We start from the raw sequence: 25894 nt of genomic DNA on the forward strand, positions 1-25894 counted from the left end.
GCTGTCCACAACGCCAGATGCGTTATTTTTTTCCGTAGCCGCATTTCTGGCAGACGCTCTCTGATTGGCCACTGACCAGGGGTGCAGTCGTAATATGGGCGGAGGCCAAACGGTATCCTATTATTATGCAAAGTCTAGGCACTTATCACCTAGACTTTGCATAATAATAGGATGCGCGCACTTCGAATCCCAAACGCCGTTTGACCGCGGTTGCCCAGCACTGCACCACTGCCACTGACTGACGCTCGCTGATTGGCCACTGACATGTTTGCCCAATCGTGTGACGAGCTGTGTCTTTGCCCATTTCCGAACAGCCTGCAAACTACCTGGCGTTCTATCGCCATGCTCTAAGACAAACTCTAACCTTAACCAACTTCGAAAGAGTTTCTATGTTCCTCTGTCTGTGTGTTCCTCTGTCTCTCTGTTCCTCTGTCTCTGTTCCTCTGTCTCTCTGTCTCTCTGTTCCTCTGTCTCTCTGTTCCTCTGTTCCTCTGTCTCTCTGTTCCTCTGTCTCTCTGTTCCTCTGTCTCTCTGTTCCTCTGTTCCTCTGTCTCTCTGTCTCTCTGTTCCTCTGTCTCTCTGTTCCTCTGTCTCTCTGTTCCTCTGTCTCTCTGTTCCTCTGTCTCTCTGTTCCTCTGTCTCTCTGTCTCTCTGTTCCTCTGTTCCTCTGTCTCTCTGTTCCTCTGTCTCTCTGTTCCTCTGTCTCTCTGTTCCTCTGTCTCTCTGTTCCTCTGTCTCTCTGTCTCTCTGTCCCTCTGTCTCTCTGTCTCTCTGTTCCTCTGTCTCTCTGTCCCTCTGTCTCTCTGTCCCTCTGTTCCTCTGTTCCTCTGCCTCTCTGTTCCTCTGTCTCTCTGTTCCTCTGTCTCTCTGTCTCTCTGTTCCTCTGTCTCTCTGTTCCTCTGTCTCTCTGTTCCTCTGTCTCTCTGTCTCTCTGTCTCTCTGTTCCTCTGTCTCTCTGTTCCTCTGTATCTCTGTTCCTCTGTCTATCTGTCTCTCTGTCTCTCTCTCTCTCTCTGTTCCTCTGTCTCTCTGTCTCTCTATGTCTCTCTGTCTCTCTGTCTCTCTGTTCCTCTGTCTCTCTATGTCTCTCTGTCTCTCTGTATCTCTGTTCCTCTGTCTCTCTGTCTCTCTGTTCCTCTGTCTCTCTGTTCCTCTGTTCCTCTGTCTCTCTGTCTCTTTGTTCCTCTGTCTCTCTGTCTCTCTGTCTCTCTGTCTCTCTGTTCCTCTGTTCCTCTGTCTCTCTGTTCCTCTGTCTCTCTGTTCCTGTCTCTCTGTCTCTCTGTTCCTCTGTCTCTCTGTCTCTCTGTCTCTCTGTTCCTCTGTCTCTCTGTCTCTCTGTCTCTCTGTTCCTCTGTCTCTCTGTTCCTCTGTCTCTCTGTTCCTCTGTCTCTCTGTTCCTCTGTCTCTCTGTTCCTCTGTCTCTCTGTCTCTCTGTCTCTCTGTGTTCCTCTGTCTCTCTGTTCCTCTGTTCCTCTGTCTCTCTGTTCCTCTGTCTCTCTGTTCCTCTGTCTCTCTGTTCCTCTGTTCCTCTGTCTCTCTGTTCCTCTGTCTCTGTTCCTCTGTCTCTCTGTTCCTCTGTCTCTTTGTTCCTCTGTCTCTCTGTCTCTCTGTTCCTCTGTTTCTCTGTTTCTCTGTTCCTCTGTCTCTGTTCCTCTGTCTCTGTTCCTCTGTCTCTCTGTCTCTCTGTCTCTCTGTTCCTCTGTCTCTCTGTTCCTCTGTCTCTCTGTCTCTCTGTTCCTCTGTCTCTCTGTCTCTCTGTTCCTCTGTCTCTCTGTTCCTCTGTTCCTCTGTCTCTCTGTCTCTCTGTTCCTCTGTCTCTCTGTCTCTCTGTCTCTCTGTCTCTCTGTTCCTCTGTCTCTCTGTCTCTCTGTTCCTCTGTCTCTCTGTTCCTCTGTCTCTCTGTTCCTCTGTCTCTCTGTCTCTCTGTTCCTCTGTTCCTCTGTCTCTCTGTCTCTCTGTTCCTCTGTCTCTCTGTTCCTCTGTCTCTCTGTTCCTCTGTCTCTCTGTCCTCTGTCTCTCTGTCCCTCTGTCTCTCTGTTCCTCTGTCTCTCTGTTCCTCTGTCTCTCTGTTCCTCTGTCTCTGTGTTCCTCTGTCTCTCTGTTCCTCTGTCTCTGTTCCTCTGTCTCTGTGTTCCTCTGTCTCTCTGTCTCTCTGTTCCTCTGTCTCTCTGTCTCTCTGTCTCTCTGTTCCTCTGTCTCTCTGTTCCTCTGTCTCTCTGTTCCTCTGTTCCTCTGTCTCTCTGTTCCTCTGTCTCTCTGTCTCTCTGTTCCTCTGTCTCTCTGTCTCTCTGTTCCTCTGTCTCTCTGTTCCTCTGTCTCTCTGTCCTCTGTCTCTCTGTTCCTCTGTCTCTCTGTTCCTCTGTCTCTCTGTTCCTCTGTCTCTCTGTTCATCTGTCTCTCTGTCTCTCTGTATCTCTGTTCCTCTGTCTCTCTGTGCCTCTGTCTCTCTGTTCCTCTGTCTCTCTGTTCCTCTGTTCCTTTGTTCCTCTGTCTCTCTGTCTCTCTGTTCCTCTGTCTCTCTGTCTCTCTGTCTCTCTGTCTCTGTCTCTCTGTCTCTCTGTTCCTCTGTCTCTCTGTCTCTCTGTCTCTCTGTTCCTCTGTTCCTTTGTTCCTCTGTCTCTCTGTCTCTCTGTTCCTCTGTCTCTCTGTCTCTCTGTCTCTCTGTTCCTCTGTCTCTCTGTTCCTCTGTCTCTCTGTTCCTCTGTTCCTCTGTGTCTCTGTCTCTCTGTTCCTCTGTCTCTCTGTTCCTCTGTCTCTCTGTTCCTCTGTTTCTCTGTTTCTCTGTTCCTCTGTCTCTCTGTTCCTCTGTTTCTCTGTTTCTCTGTTCCTCTGTTCCTCTGTCTCTCTGTCTCTCTGTCTCTCTGTTCCTCTGTCTCTCTGTTCCTCTGTCTCTCTGTCTCTCTGTTCCTCTGTCTCTCTGTTCCTCTGTCTCTCTGTCTCTCTGTTCCTCTGTCTCTCTGTTCCTCTGTCTCTCTGTTCCTCTGTCTCTCTGTCTCTCTGTCTCTCTGTTCCTCTGTTCCTCTGTCTCTCTGTTCCTCTGTTTCTCTGTTTCTCTGTTCCTCTGTCTCTGTTCCTCTGTCTCTGTCTCTCTGTTCCTCTGTCTCTCTGTTCCTCTGTCTCTCTGTTCCTCTGTCTCTCTGTTCCTCTGTCTCTCTGTTCCTCTGTCTCTCTCTCTCTCTCTGTCTCTCTGTCTCTCTGTCTCTCTGTCTCTCTGTTCCTCTGTCTCTCTGTCTCTCTGTCTCTCTGTCTCTCTGTTCCTCTGTATCTCTGTTCCTCTGTCTCTCTGTTCCTCTGTCTCTGTTCCTCTGTCTCTCTGTCTCTCTGTTCCTCTGTCTCTCTGTTCCTCTGTTCCTCTGTCTCTCTGTTCCTCTGTCTCTCTGTTCCTCTGTCTCTCTGTTCCTCTGTTTCTCTGTTCCTCTGTTCCTCTGTCTCTCTGTCTCTCTGTTCCTCTGTCTCTCTGTTCCTCTGTTCCTCTGTCTCTCTGTTCCTCTGTCTCTCTGTTCCTCTGTCTCTCTGTTCCTCTGTCTCTCTGTCTCTCTGTCTCTCTGTTCCTCTGTCTCTCTGTTCCTCTGTTTCTCTGTTTCTCTGTTCCTCTGTCTCTGTTCCTCTGTCTCTGTTCCTCTGTCTCTCTGTCTCTCTGTTCCTCTGTCTCTCTGTTCCTCTGTTCCTCTGTCTCTCTGTTCCTCTGTCTCTCTCTCTCTCTGTCTCTCTGTCTCTCTGTTCCTCTGTCTCTCTGTCTCTCTGTCTCTCTGTCTCTCTGTCTCTCTGTTCCTCTGTCTCTCTGTTCCTCTGTCTCTGTTCCTCTGTCTCTCTGTCTCTCTGTTCCTCTGTCTCTCTGTTCCTCTGTTCCTCTGTCTCTCTGTTCCTCTGTCTCTCTGTTCCTCTGTCTCTCTGTTCCTCTGTCTCTCTGTCTCTCTGTCTCTTTGTTCCTCTGTCTCTCTGTTCCTCTGTTTCTCTGTTTCTCTGTTCCTCTGTCTCTCTGTTCCTCTGTTTCTCTGTTTCTCTGTTCCTCTGTTCCTCTGTCTCTCTGTCTCTCTGTTCCTCTGTCTCTCTGTTCCTCTGTCTCTCTTTCTCTCTGTTCCTCTGTTCCTCTGTCTCTCTGTTCCTCTGTCTCTCTGTTCCTCTGTCTCTCTGTTCCTCTGTCTCTCTGTCTCTCTGTCTCTCTGTTCCTCTGTCTCTCTGTTCCTCTGTCTCTCTGTTCCTCTGTTTCTCTGTTTCTCTGTTCCTCTGTCTCTGTTCCTCTGTCTCTGTTCCTCTGTCTCTCTGTCTCTCTGTCTCTCTGTTCCTCTGTCTCTCTGTTCCTCTGTCTCTCTGTTCCTCTGTTTCTCTGTTTCTCTGTTCCTCTGTCTCTGTTCCTCTGTTCCTCTGTCTCTCTGTCTCTCTGTTCCTCTGTCTCTCTGTTCCTCAGTTCCTCTGTCTCTCTGTCTCTCTGTTCCTCTGTCTCTCTGTCTCTCTGTCTCTCTGTTCCTCTGTCTCTCTGTCTCTCTGTCTCTCTGTCTCTCTGTCTCTCTGTTCCTCTGTCTCTCTGTTCCTCTGTCTCTCTGTCTCTCTGTTCCTCTGTCTCTCTGTTCCTCTGTCTCTGTGTTCCTCTGTCTCTCTGTTCCTCTGTCTCTGTTCCTCTGTCTCTGTGTTCCTCTGTCTCTCTGTCTCTCTGTCTCTCTGTTCCTCTGTCTCTCTGTCTCTCTGTTCCTCTGTCTCTCTGTTCCTCTGTCTCTCTGTTCCTCTGTTCCTCTGTCTCTCTGTTCCTCTGTCTCTCTGTCTCTCTGTCCCTCTGTCTCTCTGTTCCTATGTCTCTCTGTCTCTCTGTCCTCTGTCTCTCTGTTCCTCTGTCTCTGTTCCTCTGTCTCTCTGTTCCTCTGTCTCTCTGTCTCTCTGTTTCTCTGTCTCTCTGTTCCTCTGTCTCTCTGTTCCTCTGTCTCTCTGTTCCTTTGTCTCTCTGTCTCTCTGTTCCTCTGTCTCTCTGTTCCTCTGTCTCTGTGTTCCTCTGTCTCTCTGTTCCTCTGTCTCTGTTCCTCTGTCTCTCTGTCTCTCTGTTCCTCTGTCTCTCTGTTCCTCTGTCTCTCTGTTCCTCTGTTCCTCTGTCTCTCTGTTCCTCTGTCTCTATGTCTCTCTGTTCCTCTGTCTCTCTGTTCCTATGTCTCTCTGTTCCTCTGTCTCTCTGTCCTCTGTCTCTCTGTTCCTCTGTCTCTGTTCCTCTGTCTCTCTGTTCCTCTGTCTCTCTGTTCCTCTGTCTCTGTTTCTCTGTTTCTCTGTTCCTCTGTCTCTGTTCCTCTGTCTCTGTTCCTCTGTCTCTCTGTCTCTCTGTCTCTCTGTCTCTCTGTTCCTCTGTCTCTCTGTTCCTCTGTCTCTCTGTTCCTCTGTTTCTCTGTTTCTCTGTTCCTCTGTCTCTGTTCCTCTGTTCCTCTGTCTCTCTGTCTCTCTGTTCCTCTGTCTCTCTGTTCCTCAGTTCCTCTGTCTCTCTGTCTCTCTGTTCCTCTGTCTCTCTGTCTCTCTGTCTCTCTGTCTCTCTGTCTCTCTGTTCCTCTGTCTCTCTGTCTCTCTGTCTCTCTGTCTCTCTGTTCCTCTGTCTCTCTGTTCCTCTGTCTCTCTGTTCCTCTGTCTCTCTGTTCCTCTGTCTCTCTGTCTCTCTGTTCCTCTGTCTCTCTGTTCCTCTGTCTCTGTGTTCCTCTGTCTCTCTGTTCCTCTGTCTCTGTTCCTCTGTCTCTGTGTTCCTCTGTCTCTCTGTCTCTCTGTTCCTCTGTCTCTCTGTCTCTCTGTTCCTCTGTCTCTCTGTTCCTCTGTTCCTCTGTCTCTCTGTTCCTCTGTCTCTCTGTCTCTCTGTTCCTCTGTCTCTCTGTTCCTATGTCTCTCTGTTCCTCTGTCTCTCTGTCCTCTGTCTCTCTGTTCCTCTGTCTCTGTTCCTCTGTCTCTCTGTTCCTCTGTCTCTCTGTCTCTCTGTTTCTCTGTCTCTCTGTCTCTCTGTCTCTCTGTTCCTCTGTCTCTCTGTTCCTCTGTCTCTCTGTTCCTCTGTCTCTCTGTTCCTCTGTCTCTCTGTCTCTCTGTTCCTATGTCTCTCTGTTCCTCTGTCTCTGTGTTCCTCTGTCTCTCTGTTCCTCTGTCTCTGTTCCTCTGTCTCTCTGTCTCTCTGTTCCTCTGTCTCTCTGTTCCTCTGTCTCTCTGTTCCTCTGTTCCTCTGTCTCTCTGTTCCTCTGTCTCTCTGTTCCTCTGTCTCTCTGTCTCTCTGTCTCTCTGTATCTCTGTTCCTCTGTCTCTCTGTCTCTCTGTCTCTCTGTGCCTCTGTTCCTTTGTTCCTCTGTCTCTCTGTCTCTCTGTTCCTCTGTCTCTCTGTCTCTCTGTTCCTCTGTCTCTCTGTTCCTCTGTCTCTCTGTTCCTCTGTCTCTCTGTTCCTATGTCTCTCTGTTCCTCTGTCTCTCTGTCCTCTGTCTCTCTGTTCCTCTGTCTCTCTGTTCCTCTGTCTCTCTGTTCCTCTGTCTCTCTGTTCCTCTGTCTCTCTGTCTCTCTGTCTCTCTGTATCTCTGTTCCTCTGTCTCTCTGTGCCTCTGTCTCTCTGTTCCTCTGTTCCTCTGTCTCTCTGTTCCTCTGTCTCTCTGTTCCTCTGTCTCTCTGTATCTCTGTTCCTCTGTCTCTCTGTCTCTCTGTCTCTCTGTTCCTCTGTTCCTCTGTTCCTCTGTCTCTCTGTTCCTCAGTTCCTCTGTCTCTCTGTCTCTCTGTTCCTCTGTCTCTCTGTCTCTCTGTCTCTCTGTCTCTCTGTCTCTCTGTTCCTCTGTCTCTCTGTCTCTCTGTCTCTCTGTTCCTCTGTCTCTCTGTTCCTCTGTCTCTCTGTTCCTCTGTCTCTCTGTTCCTCTGTCTCTCTGTCTCTCTGTTCCTCTGTCTCTCTGTTCCTCTGTCTCTGTGTTCCTCTGTCTCTCTGTTCCTCTGTCTCTGTTCCTCTGTCTCTGTGTTCCTCTGTCTCTCTGTCTCTCTGTTCCTCTGTCTCTCTGTCTCTCTGTTCCTCTGTCTCTCTGTTCCTCTGTTCCTCTGTCTCTCTGTTCCTCTGTCTCTCTGTCTCTCTGTTCCTCTGTCTCTCTGTTCCTATGTCTCTCTGTTCCTCTGTCTCTCTGTCCTCTGTCTCTCTGTTCCTCTGTCTCTGTTCCTCTGTCTCTCTGTTCCTCTGTCTCTCTGTCTCTCTGTTTCTCTGTCTCTCTGTCTCTCTGTCTCTCTGTTCCTCTGTCTCTCTGTTCCTCTGTCTCTCTGTTCCTCTGTCTCTCTGTTCCTCTGTCTCTCTGTCTCTCTGTTCCTATGTCTCTCTGTTCCTCTGTCTCTGTGTTCCTCTGTCTCTCTGTTCCTCTGTCTCTGTTCCTCTGTCTCTCTGTCTCTCTGTTCCTCTGTCTCTCTGTTCCTCTGTCTCTCTGTTCCTCTGTTCCTCTGTCTCTCTGTTCCTCTGTCTCTCTGTCTCTCTGTCTCTCTGTCTCTCTGTATCTCTGTTCCTCTGTCTCTCTGTCTCTCTGTCTCTCTGTTCCTCTGTTCCTTTGTTCCTCTGTCTCTCTGTCTCTCTGTTCCTCTGTCTCTCTGTCTCTCTGTTCCTCTGTCTCTCTGTTCCTCTGTCTCTCTGTTCCTCTGTCTCTCTGTTCCTATGTCTCTCTGTTCCTCTGTCTCTCTGTCCTCTGTCTCTCTGTTCCTCTGTCTCTCTGTTCCTCTGTCTCTCTGTTCCTCTGTCTCTCTGTTCCTCTGTCTCTCTGTCTCTCTGTCTCTCTGTATCTCTGTTCCTCTGTCTCTCTGTGCCTCTGTCTCTCTGTTCCTCTGTTCCTCTGTCTCTCTGTTCCTCTGTCTCTCTGTTCCTCTGTCTCTCTGTATCTCTGTTCCTCTGTCTCTCTGTCTCTCTGTCTCTCTGTTCCTCTGTTCCTTTGTTCCTCTGTCTCTCTGTCTCTCTGTTCCTCTGTCTCTCTGTTCCTCTGTCTCTCTGTTCCTCTGTCTCTCTGTTCCTCTGTCTCTATGTTCCTCTGTCTCTCTGTTCCTCTGTCTCTCTGTTCCTCTGTCTCTCTGTTCCTCTGTTCCTCTGTCTCTCTGTTCCTCTGTCTCTCTGTTCCTCTGTCTCTCTGTCTCTCTGTTCCTCTGTCTCTCTGTTCCTCTGTCTCTCTGTCTCTCTGTTCCTCTGTCTCTCTGTTCCTCTGTCTCTCTGTCTCTCTGTCTCTCTGTCTCTCTGTTCCTCTGTTCCTCTGTTTCTCTGTTTCTCTGTTCCTCTGTCTCTCTGTTCCTCTGTTTCTCTGTTCCTCTGTTCCTCTGTCTCTCTGTCTCTCTGTCTCTCTGTTCCTCTGTCTCTCTGTTCCTCTGTTCCTCTGTTCCTCTGTTCCTCTGTCTCTGTGTTCCTCTGTCTCTGTGTTCCTCTGTCTCTCTGTCTCTCTGTTCCTCTGTCTCTCTGTTCCTCTGTTCCTCTGTCTCTCTGTCTCTCTGTCTCTCTGTCTCTCTGTTCCTCTGTCTCTCTGTTCCTCTGTTCCTCTGTCTCTCTGTTCCTCTGTCTCTCTGTCTCTCTGTTCCTCTGTCTCTCTGTTCATCTGTCTCTCTGTTCCTCTGTCTCTCTGTTCCTCTGTCTCTCTGTTCCTCTGTTTTTCTGTTCATCTGTCTCTCTGTCCTCTGTCTCTCTGTCTCTCTGTTCCTCTGTTTCTCTGTTCCTCTGTTCCTCTGTCTCTCTGTTCCTCTGTCTCTCTGTTCCTCTGTCTCTCTGTTCCTCTGTCTCTCTGTTCCTCTGTCTCTCTGTCTCTCTGTTCCTCTGTCTCTCTGTTTCTCTGTTTCTCTGTTCCTCTGTTTCTGTTCCTCTGTCTCTGTTCCTCTGTCTCTGTTCCTCTGTCTCTCTGTCTCTCTGTTTCTCTGTTCCGCTGTCTCTCTGTCTCTCTGTCTCTCTGTTCCTCTGTCTCTCTGTCTCTCTGTTCCTCTGTCTCTCTGTCTCTCTGTCTCTCTGTTCCTCTGTCTCTCTGTTCCTCTGTTCCTCTGTCTCTGTGTTCCTCTGTCTCTGTGTTCCTCTGTCTCTCTGTCTCTCTGTTCCTCTGTTCCTCTGTCTCTCTGTCTCTCTGTTCCTCTGTCTCTCTGTCTCTCTGTTCCTCTGTCTCTCTGTTCCTCTGTCTCTCTGTTCCTCTGTTCCTCTGTCTCTGTGTTCCTCTGTCTCTGTGTTCCTCTGTCTCTCTGTCTCTCTGTTCCTCTGTCTCTCTGTCTCTCTGTTCCTCTGTTCCTCTGTCTCTCTGTTCCTCTGTCTCTCTGTTCCTCTGTCTCTCTGTCTCTCTGTTCCTCTGTCTCTCTGTTCCTCTGTCTCTCTGTTCCTCTGTTCCTCTGTCTCTCTGTCTCTCTGTTCCTCTGTCTCTCTGTTCCTCTGTCTCTCTGTTTCTGTTCCTCTGTCTCTCTGTCTCTCTGTATCTCTGTTCCTCTGTCTCTCTGTCTCTCTGTTCCTCTGTCTCTCTGTCTCTCTGTTCCTCTGTACCTCTGTCTCTCTGTTCCTCTGTCTCTCTGTTCCTCTGTCTCTCTGTTCCTATGTCTCTCTGTTCCTCTGTCTCTCTGTCTCTCTGTTCCTCTGTCTCTCTGTCTCTCTGTTCCTCTGTCTCTCTGTCTCTCTGTTCCTCTGTCTCTCTGTTCCTCTGTCTCTCTGTCTCTCTGTCTCTCTGTTCCTATGTCTCTCTGTTCCTCTGTTCCTCTGTCTCTCTGTTCCTCTGTTCCTCTGTATCTGTGTTCCTCTGTCTCTGTGTTCCTCTGTCTCTCTGTCTCTCTGTTCCTCTGTCTCTCTGTTCCTCTGTCTCTCTGTTCCTCTGTCTCTCTGTTCCTCTGTCCCTCTGTCTCTGTGTTCCTCTGTCTCTGTGTTCCTCTGTCTCTCTGTCTCTCTGTTCCTCTGTTTCTCTGTCTCTCTGTTCCTCTGTCTCTCTGTCTCTCTGTTCCTCTGTCTCTCTGTTCCTCTGTCTCTCTGTTCCTCTGTCTCTCTGTCTCTCTGTTCCTCTGTTCCTCTGTCTCTCTGTTCCTCTGTCTCTCTGTTCCTCTGTCTCTCTGTTTCTGTTCCTCTGTCTCTCTGTCTCTCTGTCTCTCTGTCTCTCTGTTCCTCTGTCTCTCTGTCTCTCTGTTCCTCTGTTCCTCTGTCTCTCTGTCTCTCTGTCTCTATGTCTCTCTGTTCCTCTGTCTCTCTGTACCTCTGTCTCTCTGTCTCTCTGTTCCTCTGTCTCTCTGTTCCTCTGTCTCTCTGTTCCTCTGTCTCTCTGTTCCTCTGTCTCTCTGTCTCTCTGTTCCTCTGTCTCTCTGTCTCTCTGTCTCTCTGTTCCTCTGTCTCTCTGTCTCTCTGTCTCTCTGTTCCTCTGTCTCTGTTCCTCTGTCTCTCTGTCTCTCTGTTCCTCTGTCTCTCTGTTCCTCTGTCTCTCTGTTCCTCTGTTTCTCTGTTCCTCTGTTTCTGTTCCAATTCAATTCAATTCAAATAGGCTTTATTGGCATGAAATATTTACATACTTATTGCCAAAGCAAGTTCAACATACAAACAATAACATATATATTAAGCAATACAATATCATAATATTAGTAATAACAGTAAGGACAATCAACAAGAAACATATTAATTTACAAAATAGTCACTCGATCGGGTAGTCATTTTTCAAGTGTGGCCATTCAGATACATTTACAGGGCTTGTTCTCTTATTTTGTGACAACCGTCTACATATTTTGCAGCTAATGCTGTACACTGACTTTTCTCCCCACACATGTATAGTAGCTTTTGGTGATCAGGGAGATGGATAAACTGTGCATCAATTTTGTTTATTTTATCAAAGAAGACTTCTCTTAGGTCCTTGTATTTCTCACAGTATAGCAGGAAGTGAGGTTCTGTCTCAATGTCCCCCTGATGGCAAAGTGAACACAGCCTGGCCTCTCTGGGCAGCCAGTTTTGCCTGTGACGGCCTGTTTCTATGGCTAGACTGTGTCCACACAGTCTGTACTGTGTCAATGTTTTTTCTTAATTGTATCTCATGCCACCATGTACTCTCTGTTTAGGGTCAAATAGAATTCTAATTTACTTTGAGATTTGGTTGATTTGTTCCAATATTCTATATAGTTTCCTTTTTGTTTTGAGATTTTGTTCCTCTGTCTCTCTGTTCCTCTGTTTCTGTTCCTCTGTCTCCTTGTGAAGCTCTATGTCTCCTCATATTGTGATATATATGTCTCCTTGTGAAGCTCTATGTCTCCTCATATTGTGATATATATGTCTCCTTGTGAAGCCCTGTCTCCTCATATTGTGATATATATGTCTCCTTGTGAAGCCCTATGTCTCCTCATATTGTGATATATGTGTCTCCTTGTGAAGCTCTATGTCTCCTCATATTGTGATATATGTGTCTCCTTGTAAAGCCCTATGTCTCCTCATATTGTGATATATATATGTCTCATTGTGAAGCCCTATGTCTCCTCATATTGTGATATATGTGTCTCCTTGTAAAGCTCTGTCTCCTCATATTGTGATATATATGTCTCCTTGTGAAGCCCTATGTCTCCTCATATTGTGATATATATGTCTCCTTGTGAAGCCCTATGTCTCCTCATATTGTGATATATATGTCTCCTTGTGAAGCTCTATGTCTCCTCATATTGTGATATATATGTCTCCTTGTGAAGCTCTATGTCTCCTCATATTGTGATATATATGTCTCCTTGTGAAGCCCTATGTCTCCTCATATTGTGATATATATGTCTCCTTGTAAAGCCCTATGTCTCCTCATATTGTGATATATATGTCTCCTTGTGAAGCTCTGTCTCCTCATATTGTGATATATATGTCTCCTTGTAAAGCTCTATGTCTCCTCATATTGTGATATATATGTCTCCTTGTGAAGCCCTATGTCTCCTCATATTGTGATATATATGTCTCCTTGTGAAGCCCTATGTCTCATATTGTGATATATATGTCTCCTTGTGAAGCCCTATGTCTCCTCATATTGTGATATATATGTCTCCTTGTGAAGCCCTATGTCTCCTCATATTGTGATATATATGTCTCCTTGTAAAGCTCTATGTCTCCTCATATTGTGATATATATGTCTCCTTGTAAAGCTCTATGTCTCATATTGTGATATATATGTCTCCTTGTGAAGCCCTATGTCTCCTCATATTGTGATATATATGTCTCCTTGTAAAGCTCTATGTCTCATATTGTGATATATATGTCTCCTTGTGAAACTCTATGTCTCCTCATATTGTGATATATGTGTCTCCTTGTAAAGCTCTATGTCTCCTCATATTGTGATATATATGTCTCCTTGTGAAGCCCTATGTCTCCTCATATTGTGATATATATGTCTCCTTGTGAAGCTCTATGTCTCCTCATATTGTGATATATATGTCTCCTTGTGAAGCCCTATGTCTCCTCATATTGTGATATATATGTCTCCTTGTGAAGCCCTATGTCTCCTCATATTGTGATATATATGTCTCCTTGTGAAGCTCTGTCTCCTCATATTGTGATATATGTGTCTCCTTGTGAAGCTCTGTCTCCTCATATTGTGATATATGTGTCTCCTTGTGAAGCCCTATGTCTCATATTGTGATATATATGTCTCCTTGTAAAGCTCTGTCTCCTCATATTGTGATATATATGTCTCCTTGTGAAGCCCTATGTCTCCTCATATTGTGATATATATGTCTCCTTGTGAAGCTCTGTCTCCTCATATTGTGATATATGTGTCTCCTTGTGAAGCTCTGTCTCCTCATATTGTGATATATGTGTCTCCTTGTGAAGCTCTATGTCTCCTCATATTGTGATATATGTGTCTCCTTGTGAAGCTCTGTCTCCTCATATTGTGATATATGTGTCTCCTTGTGAAGCTCTATGTCTCCTCATATTGTGATATATGTGTCTCCTTGTGAAGCTCTATGTCTCCTCATATTGTGATATATGTGTCTCCTTGTGAAGCTCTATGTCTCCTCATATTGTGATATATGTGTCTCCTTGTGAAGCTCTATGTCTCCTCATATTGTGATATATATGTCTCCTTGTGAAGCCCTATGTCTCCTCATATTGTGATATATGTGTCTCCTTGTGAAGCTCTATGTCTCCTCATATTGTGATATATGTGTCTCCTTGTGAAGCTCTATGTCTCCTCATATTGTGATATATGTGTCTCCTTGTGAAGCCCATACGTCATCCAGCCCTCATCCCTTTTTCAGAGCTAATCCACTCATTCATCCCTTTTTCCTTCGCCCTCTAGATGGAGGAGATGATGCCTCTGAGGGTTGAGGGGACGCTGAGGACCAGTATGTCCTCCCTCGGGGTCAGTCTGCACGTCTGTGTGTCTCTGCATGCACGTTGTTGTCCAGATGTGTGTCTGCCTGCACCTTGTTGTCCAGATGTGTGTCTGCCTGCACTTTGTTGTACAGATGTGTAACATACACAGTATTTCTGACACTGGGAACACATAGCCCCAGGTCCATAGGTGTTCCTAGAATCAGATACCAAGAACATGCAAATGGTCCTTGTAGAAGTGGAGCAATCTTCCATTTACATGGGCATGTACTTTTAGGCACATTTTCTGAAAATAGGGCTACAGCTTCATTAACACTTTAACTGCCGAAAACGCCGGAACTCGTCATTCCCCGCCATGCTCAAGTTGCAGAGGACACCGTAACTCGTCTTTGATATCAATATTTCAAAAATCTGTGATCGAAATCATATTTCCCCTCTGCAGCCTTATAATAATAATAGATTGGATTTATATAGCGCTCTTCTCTGACTCAGAGCGCTTCACAGAGTCCATTATTCGTTCATACACAGTCATACCGGTGGTGGTAAGCTACAATTGCAGCCAGAGCTGCCCTGAGGCAGACTCACGGAAGCGTGGCGAATAATCATCACCTACGGCCCCTCCGACCACCACCAACATTCATTCACATGCATACACATTCATACGCCTTGACACACAGTGCTGATCTCCTCTCAACCCTCTAGCGGTTCAAGAGCGCCATCTGGTGGCCGATCGGCAGATCGAAACCGGATGTCAACCTTTGAACCGGCAGGACTCACTCCATATGGGGTCCGGGCACTCGCTAATGCTAGAGAGACTCCGTCTTCACACAGTGAACATCGATCGGTGGAAATAACTCGAAAAAACAACATGATTTGGACGTATATACTATTATACAACCTGGAAATAGATCGGGCATTTCAACATCCCATAATCGAAAACTGTCTACTCCACGCTGATCGCCCAACGGCCCGAGGAGACTGGGGTGAGTTTTAGCGTGTAGTATTACCGTGTTCGATATAAACTGCTATGATGAACATATGACCCACATTAGATGAATGGTATAACGTTGCCCACGGAATTATAAACGCCCCCTCGCCCATCCGGTCAACATCAGATGACGTGTAGTAAATTCTAGAAGTACGTCCAGTTGAAATTTTTTATTTCGCACAGATTCCTACCAAACTGTATTTGATCATCAATATAATGCATTTGGGGCTATAAATCACGTTCTGGAGAAAGCTGCAGAAAGAGATGAAAACATACTTATACTTTAGACCATATTTTAGTATGAATATGTGAAAAGTTTAACGTTGCTACACCATGAACAATACATATAGGACCTTGAATGGGCCCTAATAATGGCAATCTAGCAATAGAATTTAAAAAGTTATAGCCCTGCAAAGAAGGGGAACTTCTCCATGTTAAATAGAGCTGGCAAGAGATGGTATATCATGAATTTAACCATGGCAATCAAAGTGTTAAAGATACTCAACACTTTGTTTTACCTAAAAGAAAAAAACACGGGACGCTTTGTTGTCCAGATGTGTCTGTGTGTAGAAGTAAATACTTAGTACTCAAGTAGAAGTAAATACTTAGTACTCAAGTAGAGTAAATACTTAGTACTCAAGTAGAAGTAATACTTAGTACTCAAGTAGAAGTAAATACTTAATACTCAAGTAGAAGTAAATACTTAGTACTCAAGTAGAAGTAATACTTAGTACTCAAGTAGAAGTAAATAATTTGTGCTCAAGTAGAAGTAAATACTTAGTATTCAAGTAGAAGTAATACTTAGTACTCAAGTAGAAGTAATACTTAGTGCTCAAGTAGAAGTAAATACTTAGTACTCAAGTAGAAGTAATACTTAGTGCTCAAGTAGAAGTAAATACTTAGTACCCAAGTAGAAGTAAATACTTAGTACTCAAGTAGAAGTAAATACTTAGTACTCAAGTAGAAGTAATACTTTGTACTCAAGTAGAAGTAAATACTCAAGTAGAAGTAAATACTTAGTACTCAAGTAGAAGTAAATACTTAGTACTCAAGTAGAAGTAAATACTTAGTACCCAAGTAGAAGTAAATACTTAGTACTCAAGTAGAAGTAAATACTTAGTACTCAAGTAGAAGTAAATACTTAGTACTCAAGTAGAAGTAAATACTTAGTACCCAAGTAGAAGTAATATTTAGTACTCAAGTAGAAGTAATACTTAGTACTCAAGTAGAAGTAATACTTAGTACTCAAGTAGAAGTAAATACTTAGTACCCAAGTAGAAGTAATATTTAGTACTCAAGTAGAAGTAATACTTAGTACTCAAGTAGAAGTAATATTTAGTACTCAAGTAGAAGTAATACTTAGTACTCAAGTTGAAGTAAATACTTAGTACTCAAGTAGAAGTAATACTTAGTACTCAAACAGAAGTAAATACTTAGTGCTCAAGTAGAAGTAATACTTAGTACTCAAGTAGAAGTAATACTTAGTACCCAAGTAGAAGTAAATACTTAGTACTCAAGTAGAAGTAAATACTTAGTACTCAAGTAGAAGTAATACTTTGTACTCAAGTAGAAGTAAATACTCAAGTAGAAGTAAATACTTAGTACTCAAGTAGAAGTAAATACTTAGTACTCAAGTAGAAGTAAATACTTAGTACCCAAGTAGAAGTAAATACTTAGTACTCAAGTAGAAGTAAATACTTAGTACTCAAGTAGAAGTAAATACTTAGTACTCAAGTAGAAGTAAATACTTAGTACCCAAGTAGAAGTAATATTTAGTACTCAAGTAGAAGTAATACTTAGTACTCAAGTAGAAGTAATACTTAGTACTCAAGTAGAAGTAAATACTTAGTACCCAAGTAGAAGTAATATTTAGTACTCAAGTAGAAGTAATACTTAGTACTCAAGTAGAAGTAATATTTAGTACTCAAGTAGAAGTAATACTTAGTACTCAAGTTGAAGTAAATACTTAGTACTCAAGTAGAAGTAATACTTAGTACTCAAACAGAAGTAAATACTTAGTGCTCAAGTAGAAGTAATACTTAGTACTCAAGTAGAAGTAATACTTAGTACCCAAGTAGAAGTAAATACTTAGTGCTCAAGTAGAAGTACATACTTAGTACTCAAGTAGAAGTAAATACTTAGTACTCAATACTTAGTACTCAAGTAGAAGTAATACTTAGTACTCAAGTAGAAGTAAATACTTAGTACTCAAGTAGAACTTAGTACTCAAGTAGAAGTAAATACTTAGTACTCAAGTAGAAGTAAAAATACTTAGTACTCAAGTAGAAGTAAATACTTAGTACTCAAGTAGAACTTAGTACTCAAGTAGAAGTAAATACTTAGTAATCAAGTAGAAGTAATACTTAGTACTCAAGTAGAAGTAAATACTTAGTGCTCAAGTAGAAGTAAATACTTAGTGCTCAAGTAGAAGTAAATACTTAGTAATCAAGTAGAAGTAAATACTTAGTACTCAAGTAGAAGTAAATACTTAGTACTCAAGTAGAAGTAAATACTTAGTGCTCAAGTAGAAGTAAATACTTAGTACTCAAGTAGAAGTAATACTTAGTATTCAAGTAGAAGTATATACTTAGTACTCAAGTAGAAGTAAATACTTAGTACTCAAGTAGAAGTAAATACTTAGTGCTCAAGTAGAAGTAATACTTAGTACTCAAGTAGAAGTAAATACTTAGTACTCAAGTAGAAGTAAATACTTAGTACTCAAGTAGAAGTAAATACTTAGTATTCAAGTAGAAGTAAATACTTAGTACTCAAGTAGAAGTAAATACTTAGTACTCAAGTAGAAGTAATACTTAGTAATCAAGTAGAAGTAAATACTTAGTACTCAAGTAGAAGTAAATACTTAGAAGTAAATACTTAGTACTCAAGTAGAAGTAATACTTAGTACTCAAGTAGAAGTAATACTTAGTGCTCAAGTAGAAGTAAATACTTAGTACTCAAGTAGAAGTAATACTTAGTGCTCAAGTAGAAGTAAATACTTAGTACCCAAGTAGAAGTAATACTTAGTGCTCAAGTAGAAGTAAATACTTAGTACTCAAGTAGAAGTAAATACTTAGTGCTCAAGTAGAAGTAAATACTTAGTACTCAAGTAGAAGTAAATACTTAGTGCTCAAGTAGAAGTAAATACTTAGTGCTCAAGTAGAAGTAAATACGTTGTACTCAAGTAGAAGTAAATACTCAAGTAGAAGTAAATACTTAGTACTCAAGTAGAAGTAAATACTTAGTACTCAAGTAGAAGTAAATACTTAGTACCCAAGTAGAAGTAAATACTTAGTACTCAAGTAGAAGTAATACTTAGTACTCAAGTAGAAGTAAATACTTAGTACTCAAGTAGAAGTAAATACTTAGTACTCAAGTAGAAGTAAATACTTAGTACTCAAGTAGAAGTAATACTTAGTACTCAAGTAGAAGTAAATACTTAGTACTCAAGTAGAAGTAAATACTTAGTGCTCAAGTAGAAGTAAATACTTTGTACTCAAGTAGAAGTAAATACTCAAGTAGAAGTAAATACTTAGTACTCAAGTAGAAGTAAATACTTAGTACTCAAGTAGAAGTAAATACTTAGTACCCAAGTAGAAGTAAATACTTAGTACTCAAGTAGAAGTAATACTTAGTACTCAAGTAGAAGTAAATACTTAGTACTCAAGTAGAAGTAAATACTTAGTACTCAAGTTGAAGGAAATACTTAGTACTCAAGTAGAAGTAATACTTAGTACTCAAACAGAAGTAAATACTTAGTGCTCAAGTAGAAGTAATACTTAGTACTCAAGTAGAAGTAATACTTAGTATTCAAGTAGAAGTAAATACTTAGTGCTCAAGTAGAAGTAATACTTAGTACTCAAGTAGAAGTAATACTTAGTACCCAAGTAGAAGTAAATACTTAGTGCTCAAGTAGAAGTAAATACTTAGTACTCAAGTAGAAGCAATACTTAGTACTCAAGTAGAAGTAAATACTTAGTACTCAATACTTAGTACTCAAATAGAAGTAATACTTAGTACTCAAGTAGAAGTAAATACTTAGTACTCAAGTAGAACTTAGTACTCAAGTAGAAGTAAATACTTAGTACTCAAGTAGAAGTAAAAATACTTAGTACTCAAGTAGAAGTAAATACTTAGTACTCAAGTAGAAGTAATACTTAGTACTCAAGTAGAAGTAAATACTTAGTGCTCAAGTAGAAGTAAATACTTAGTAATCAAGTAGAAGTAAATACTTAGTACTCAAGTAGAAGTAAATACTTAGTACTCAAGTAGAAGTAAATACTTAGTATTCAAGTAGAAGTAAATACTTAGTACTCAAGTAGAAGTAATACTTAGTACTCAAGTAGAAGTAATACTTAGTACTCAAGTAGAAGTAATACTTAGTGCTCAAGTTGGGCGGCTACGTGGCGTAGTGGGCAAGGCGCTCGCCACGAATGCAGAGACGCTGGGATCGCCTGTTCGATCCCAGCGCTCCACATTGCTTTCAGTTTAGCTGGTCGTCCGTACTAATACACATTGGCCGTATTAGGGGGTGGGAGACTGATGGGTGGGGATCGGGCGTTGTGGACAGCGACTCCTACAGGTCGGTTGGTGCGCCTGCGCAGTATAATCAGGAAGTGTCTGGGGCAGCGTGAGCTCCTCGCCACTGAGAGATCGAGCTGCGCAGGTGAAAAGATGCGACTGCTGTTACCTCAAGTACCGGAGGGGACTTGTGCTATGTATGACTTAGTCCACATTGCAGCCGGCTTGTGGGAGGCAAGAAACAACATTCGTGACAGGGGAGGGTTGAATTGGATGATACGAAATTGGGATGGGAGAAAAATATAGAAAATGGGAGAAAAAGTGGATCAAAAAAAAATACTTAGTGCTCAAGTTGAAGTAATACTTAGTACTCAAGTAGAAATAAATACTTAGTGCTCAAGTTGAAGTAATACTTAGTACTCAAGTAGAAATAAATACTTAGTACTCAAGTTGAAGTAATACTTAGTGCTCAAGTTGAAGTAATACTTAGTACTCAAGTAGAAGTAAATACTTAGTGCTCAAGTAGAAGTAATACTTAGTGCTCAAGTTGAAGTAATACTTAGTACTCAAGTAGAAATACATACTACTCAAGTAGAAGTAATACTTAGTACTCAAGTAGAAGTAATACTTAGTACTCAAGTAGAAGTAATACTTAGTGCTCAAGTTGAAGTAATACTTAGTACTCAAGTAGAAGTAAATACTTAGTGCTCAAGTAGAAGTAATACTTAGTGCTCAAGTTGAAGTAATACTTAGTACTCAAGTAGAAATACATACTACTCAAGTAGAAGTAATACTCAAGTAGAAGTAAATACTTAGTACTCAAGTAGAAGTAAATACTTAGTACTCAAGTAGAAGTAAATACTTAGTACCCAAGTAGAAGTAAATACTTAGTACTCAAGTAGAAGTAATACTTAGTACTCAAGTAGAAGTAAATACTTAGTACTCAAGTAGAAGTAAATACTTAGTACTCAAGTAGAAGTAATACTTAGTACTCAAGTAGAAGTAAATACTTAGTACTCAAGTAGAAGTAAATACTTAGTGCTCAAGTAGAAGTAAATACTTTGTACTCAAGTAGAAGTAAATACTCAAGTAGAAGTAAATACTTAGTACTCAAGTAGAAGTAAATACTTAGTACTCAAGTAGAAGTAAATACTTAGTACCCAAGTAGAAGTAAATACTTAGTACTCAAGTAGAAGTAATACTTAGTACTCAAGTAGAAGTAAATACTTAGTACTCAAGTAGAAGTAAATACTTAGTACTCAAGTTGAAGGAAATACTTAGTACTCAAGTAGAAGTAATACTTAGTACTCAAACAGAAGTAAATACTTAGTGCTCAAGTAGAAGTAATACTTAGTACTCAAGTAGAAGTAATACTTAGTATTCAAGTAGAAGTAAATACTTAGTGCTCAAGTAGAAGTAATACTTAGTACTCAAGTAGAAGTAATACTTAGTACCCAAGTAGAAGTAAATACTTAGTGCTCAAGTAGAAGTAAATACTTAGTACTCAAGTAGAAGCAATACTTAGTACTCAAGTAGAAGTAAATACTTAGTACTCAATACTTAGTACTCAAATAGAAGTAATACTTAGTACTCAAGTAGAAGTAAATACTTAGTACTCAAGTAGAACTTAGTACTCAAGTAGAAGTAAATACTTAGTACTCAAGTAGAAGTAAAAATACTTAGTACTCAAGTAGAAGTAAATACTTAGTACTCAAGTAGAAGTAATACTTAGTACTCAAGTAGAAGTAAATACTTAGTGCTCAAGTAGAAGTAAATACTTAGTAATCAAGTAGAAGTAAATACTTAGTACTCAAGTAGAAGTAAATACTTAGTGCTCAAGTAGAAGTAAATACTTAGTATTCAAGTAGAAGTAAATACTTAGTACTCAAGTAGAAGTAATACTTAGTACTCAAGTAGAAGTAATACTTAGTACTCAAGTAGAAGTAATACTTAGTACTCAAGTAGAAGTAATACTTAGTGCTCAAGTTGGGCGGCTACGTGGCGTAGTGGGCAAGGCGCTCGCCACGAATGCAGAGACGCTGGGATCGCCTGTTCGATCCCAGCGCTCCACATTGCTTTCAGTTTAGCTGGTCGTCCGTACTAATACACATTGGCCGTATTAGGGGGTGGGAGACTGATGGGTGGGGATCGGGCGTTGTGGACAGCGACTCCTACAGGTCGGTTGGTGCGCCTGCGCAGTAGAATCAGGAAGTGTCTGGGGCAGCGTGAGCTCCTCGCCACTGAGAGATCGAGCTGCGCAGGTGAAAAGATGCGACTGCTGTTACCTCAAGTACCGGAGGGGACTTGTGCTATGTATGACTTAGTCCACATTGCAGCCGGCTTGTGGGAGGCAAGAAACAACATTCGTGACAGGGGAGGGTTGAATTGGATGATACGAAATTGGGATGGGAGAAAAATATAGAAAATGGGAGAAAAAGTGGATCAAAAAAAAATACTTAGTGCTCAAGTTGAAGTAATACTTAGTACTCAAGTAGAAATAAATACTTAGTGCTCAAGTTGAAGTAATACTTAGTACTCAAGTAGAAATAAATACTTAGTACTCAAGTTGAAGTAATACTTAGTGCTCAAGTTGAAGTAATACTTAGTACTCAAGTAGAAGTAAATACTTAGTGCTCAAGTAGAAGTAATACTTAGTGCTCAAGTAGAAGTAATACTTGGTGCTCAAGTAGAAGTAATACTTAGTACTCAAGTAGAAGTAATACTTAGTACTCAAGTAGAAATAAATACTTAGTGCTCAAGTAGAAGTAATACTTAGTGCTCAAGTAGAAGTAATACTTAGTACTCAAGTAGAAGTAATACTTAGTACTCAAGTAGAAGTAAATACTTAGTGCTCAAGTAGAAGTAAATACTTAGTGCTCAAGTAGAAGTAATACTTAGTACTCAAGTAGAAGTAAAAGGACAAGCTGTACCAATTGGGGGACCCTGCTGTTTTATCATAAATCGATCAATACAGACCGTATTAATTAATGTGTTTCTTTTTCAAATGTAGCCAAGATTAAAGACCCTAACCCTATCAAAACAGCAGTCAACGTGTATATTATCAACACTATGTTTGTTTAGCGAAAATAAGACTTTATCGGAATAAGAAGAATGATATCTCTTTTATTGTAAAACTGCAAGGAAATGACTAAATCCAGATTTAACACTGCCATTGAAAATAGGAGCTTTTTCCCTATCCATAGATGTATGACTATGCCCATAATAATGTCATTTATAGATCATAATTAAATTTTGAATATATAATTTCAATGGATTATAATTATTACTGTATCTACAAATCCTTCTGTTTAATCATCTTCCCTTTATTCATTTGCTTAGATTTTTTGTACACTCGATCTCAAGAAGGTGGCGAATGAGCACGATTTTATTCAATAATTTATATTCTCCTTTGTTTTATCACAATTTATTCAAGCCTAGTAACATACACAATATTTCTGACATGGGGAATACATACCCCCAGATCCCCAGATGTTCCTAGATACAGAGAACATGCTAATTGACCTTGTAGAAGTGGAGCAATCTTCCATTTACTTGGGCATGTATTTTTAGACGAAATTTGGGAGAATAGGGCCACAGCTTCCTCCGGCATGTGTCTTTAGACCTGCAGCTCCGTTGAGGCGAGCCAGGCCAACGTCTCGCCGTCCAGTGCCATCAGAGCGCGTTCTACAGCTTCATTAAAGAGACTCAAAACGCTCAACACGTAGTTTTGTTTGACCTAAAAGAAAAAACATTATTACAGTAACTAGAGTAAATTGAACGAGTTACTTTCCATCTCCGACAGGAACAGGCACGCTGCAGGGACAGCCACTCTACCCTCTCGGGCGGGCGGGGGGGAGGAGGAGGAGGAGGAGGAGGAGGAGGAGGAGGAGGAGGAGGAGGAGGACTCGACTACCTGGGGCGACCTGTTCTGCATAACTCCTCACGCAGGGGGAGGGAGAGGCTGCTGGACAGAGACGAGGAGAACAGACTCCGTGTGGAGTCATATGTGCGGAACAGCACCATATCATTGGTATGTCTGTGTGTCTGTGTGTGTGTGTCTGTGTGTGTGTGTGTGTGTGTGTGTGTGTGTGTGTGTGTGTGTGTGTGTGTGTGTGTGTGTGTGTGTGTGTCTGTGTGTGTGTGTGTGTGTGTGTGTGTGTCTGTGTCTGTGTCTGTGTCTGTGTCTGTGTGTCTGTGTGTCTGTGTGTGTGTGTGTGTGTGTGTGTGTGTGTGTGTGTGTTCGTGCTTGGGGGTACACTTGAGCATGCCCTAAAGTCCCTTTTAGTCCCTTTGTATGCATATTTAAACTTTCTTAACACTTTAATCGCCGGAAACGCCGAAACTCGTCATTGCCCGCCATGCTCATTCTGCCGAAGACGCCGTAACACGTCTTTGATATCAATATTTCAAAAATCTGTGATCGAAATCATATTTCTCCTCCGGGGACCTGAGATATACTGCTGAGCTCCACTCAACTCTCTAACGGTTCAAGAGCGCCATCTGGTGGCCGATCGGCAGATCGCCCAACAGGAAGTCATGTGGATGAAGTGGTGCTCACCCATATTTCGTCCGGACACTCGCTATCATTAGCAGGACTCCATCTTGACACAGTGAACACCGATCGGTGCAAATAACTCGGCAAACAACATGATTTGGACGTATATACTATTATACAACCTGGAGATGGATCGAGTATTTCGACATCCCATAATAGGAATATCTCTGCTCCACGCTCATCGCCCAACGGCGCGAGGAAGATACGGTAAGATCCAGCGTTATTTTCCAACACGTTCTTTACTAACTGCTCTGATGATCATATCACCCACACTAGATGAATGATATAACGTTGCCCACGGAATTATAAACGACCCCCCGCCCATCCGGTCAACATCAGATGATACGTAGTAACTTCTAGAACCACGTCCAGTTGAAGTTTTTTATCTCGCGCCGATTGCTATCAAACTGTATTTCATCATCAATATAATGCATTTGGAGCTATAAATCACGTTCTGGAGAAAGCTGCAGAAAATGATAAAAACATACGTATACTTTAGACCGTATTTTAGTATGAATATGTGAATGAAAAAGTATAACGTTGCTACACCCTGAACAATAGATATAGGACATTGAATGGGCCATAATAATGTCAATTTAGCAATAAAATTTAAAAAGTTATAGCCCTGCAAAGAAGGGGAACTTCTCCATAGACAAATAGAGATGGCGAGGGATGGTAAATTATGAATTTAACCATGGCGATCAAAGTGTTAAAAGGTGCTATAGATACAAAAAGAAAATAAGAACAATAATACATCCACAGAAAGGTGCAGAATAAGGTATTGCTTTGGCCCCAAGAAACGATTGATTTATGAATTGATCATTTAACATTTCCAAACTGGATGTTGTTTACATGTATCTCCTCCCGCCTTCCCGTGTCCTGATTGGATAAACGTGCTGCCAGTTGAGACATGCTGCGTCCTGATTGGATAAAACATGCTGCTAGTTGAGACATGCTGCATCCTGATTGGATAAAACATGCTGCTAGTTGAGACATGCTGCATCCTGATTGGATAAAACGTGCTGCTAGTTGAGACATGCTGCGTCCTGATTGGATAAACGTGCTGCCAGTTGAGACATGCTGCTGCTCTAGTGGCTCAACGTTATCAATAACACCTTTAATTAAAACACTTACAGGTAAGGCGGTTAGGTGGCCGAGCGGAGATTGCGTTCGTCACCAGCCCCGGAGCTGTGAGCTGGATTCGCCTGTTCGAATCCAGCTCACAGCTCCGGGGTTGTCACCAGCTTGGCTGGCCGTCTGCACTAATACAATTGGCTGTATTAGAGGGTGGGAGAAGCTGGCGGGGTGGGTCCGGGTCGTTGTAAACAGCGACTCCTACAGTTCGGTCGGGGCGCCTGCTAAGCGCGGATTGGACGTGAGGGGGATAGTGTGGTCCTCCCACACGCTACGCCCTCTCGATGAGAATCCGCGCTGCCAGGTGAAAAGAAGCGGTGATTGGCTGGACGTGTGTCGGAGGAAGCACGTGATAGCCTCCACTCTCCCAGATGATCTGACTGTGGGGGGTAAGTGCGCAGCGACCAGGAAGGGACTGGGAATTGGCATACGACTAACATTGGGATGGGAGAAAATCGGAGGAAAATGGAGGGGGAAAAAGACCAATAATAAAAAATAAAAAAAACACTTACAGGTAGAATCCCCACTTGGTTTTGCACTTTGTTTACATGTTTTGTTTTGGTCTGAATTGAGCTCTGCCAAGAGGTCTGGAGAGATCCACAGTATAATAAGTTACTAAACTCCAACCCACACATCAGACTAAAAATATAAACAAAAAGGTACAATACCAAGCGGGGGGCTCTTTTGCCCTGACGTTGCTGTTTGATGACATCACAGATTCGACCTTTAACCCCGGTGATTGTTGTCCCGTGTCTCTGCAGCAGGAGACCCGTCTCCACCCGCCCCTCGTCCCCTCTCCCTTCCCCTTGGTCCAGTCCACCGAGCTCCTCCGGCCCCTGAGCGGCAGTGCCATCCTGCCCGCCGAGGGGCTCTCGCTGCCGGCCAACATCAGCCGGAGCCAGCGGCACTCTCCTCCGAGCGGCTACCCGCCGGCGACGGACGACGAGGAGGACGAGGAGGAGGACGAAGGCCTGGGGGACCCGATGCACCCCGCGGGTCCAGGGCACCCCGACGACCAGGACAGCGAGACCAACAGCTCCCAGGTGTCCGACACGCTCAACCCCCCCCGCTTCCAGCAGAACAGCGGCACGCTGAGGTCAAAACCCCGGTCCAACTCCATGGGCGGCCCCCACACCTCGCTCATCCACAGAGCCCACATCGTGTAGCGCGGGGCGGCGGGGGAAACATCGTGTAGCGCGGGGCGGGGTCAACATCGTGTAGCGCGGGGCGGGGTCAACATCGTGTAGCGCGGGGCGGCGGGGGAAACATCGTGTAGCGCGGGGCGGGGGAAACGGTTAGTGTGGGGCGGGGGAAACGGTTAGTGTGGGGCCTGGTTAGGGTTAGCAGAGAAACATGGAACTTACAGCCAGAGAGGAGCAGGTTCGATGGAAGCCAAAACGAATGCCATTAAAGAATGGATCCTATCTTATGAACTACTTCTAAGCATACTTTTACAAGACTATTTTAT

The 25894-nt window shown here is 43.0% G+C and overlaps 1 protein-coding gene across 2 annotated transcripts in view; it reads left to right on the plus strand.

Annotated features, from left to right (window-relative positions):
- nectin4a (nectin cell adhesion molecule 4a) overlaps positions 1-25647 on the plus strand; it is a 178534-nt gene extending 152887 nt beyond the window's left edge. For both annotated transcript variants that reach the window (XM_084312976.1, XM_084312977.1), the window contains 3 exons: positions 13197-13259; positions 22540-22767; positions 25188-25647. In XM_084312976.1, the coding sequence (XP_084169102.1) occupies positions 13197-13259; positions 22540-22767; positions 25188-25592 (696 nt within the window). In that variant the 3' untranslated portion in view covers positions 25593-25647. The remainder of the gene's footprint in view (positions 1-13196; positions 13260-22539; positions 22768-25187) is intronic.
- The last annotated feature ends 247 nt before the right edge of the window (positions 25648-25894 follow it).

This window comes from Notolepis coatsorum (genome assembly GCF_963971535.1).
Source record: "Notolepis coatsorum genome assembly, chromosome: 4".
Taxonomy (NCBI): Eukaryota; Metazoa; Chordata; class Actinopteri; order Aulopiformes; family Paralepididae; genus Notolepis; species Notolepis coatsorum.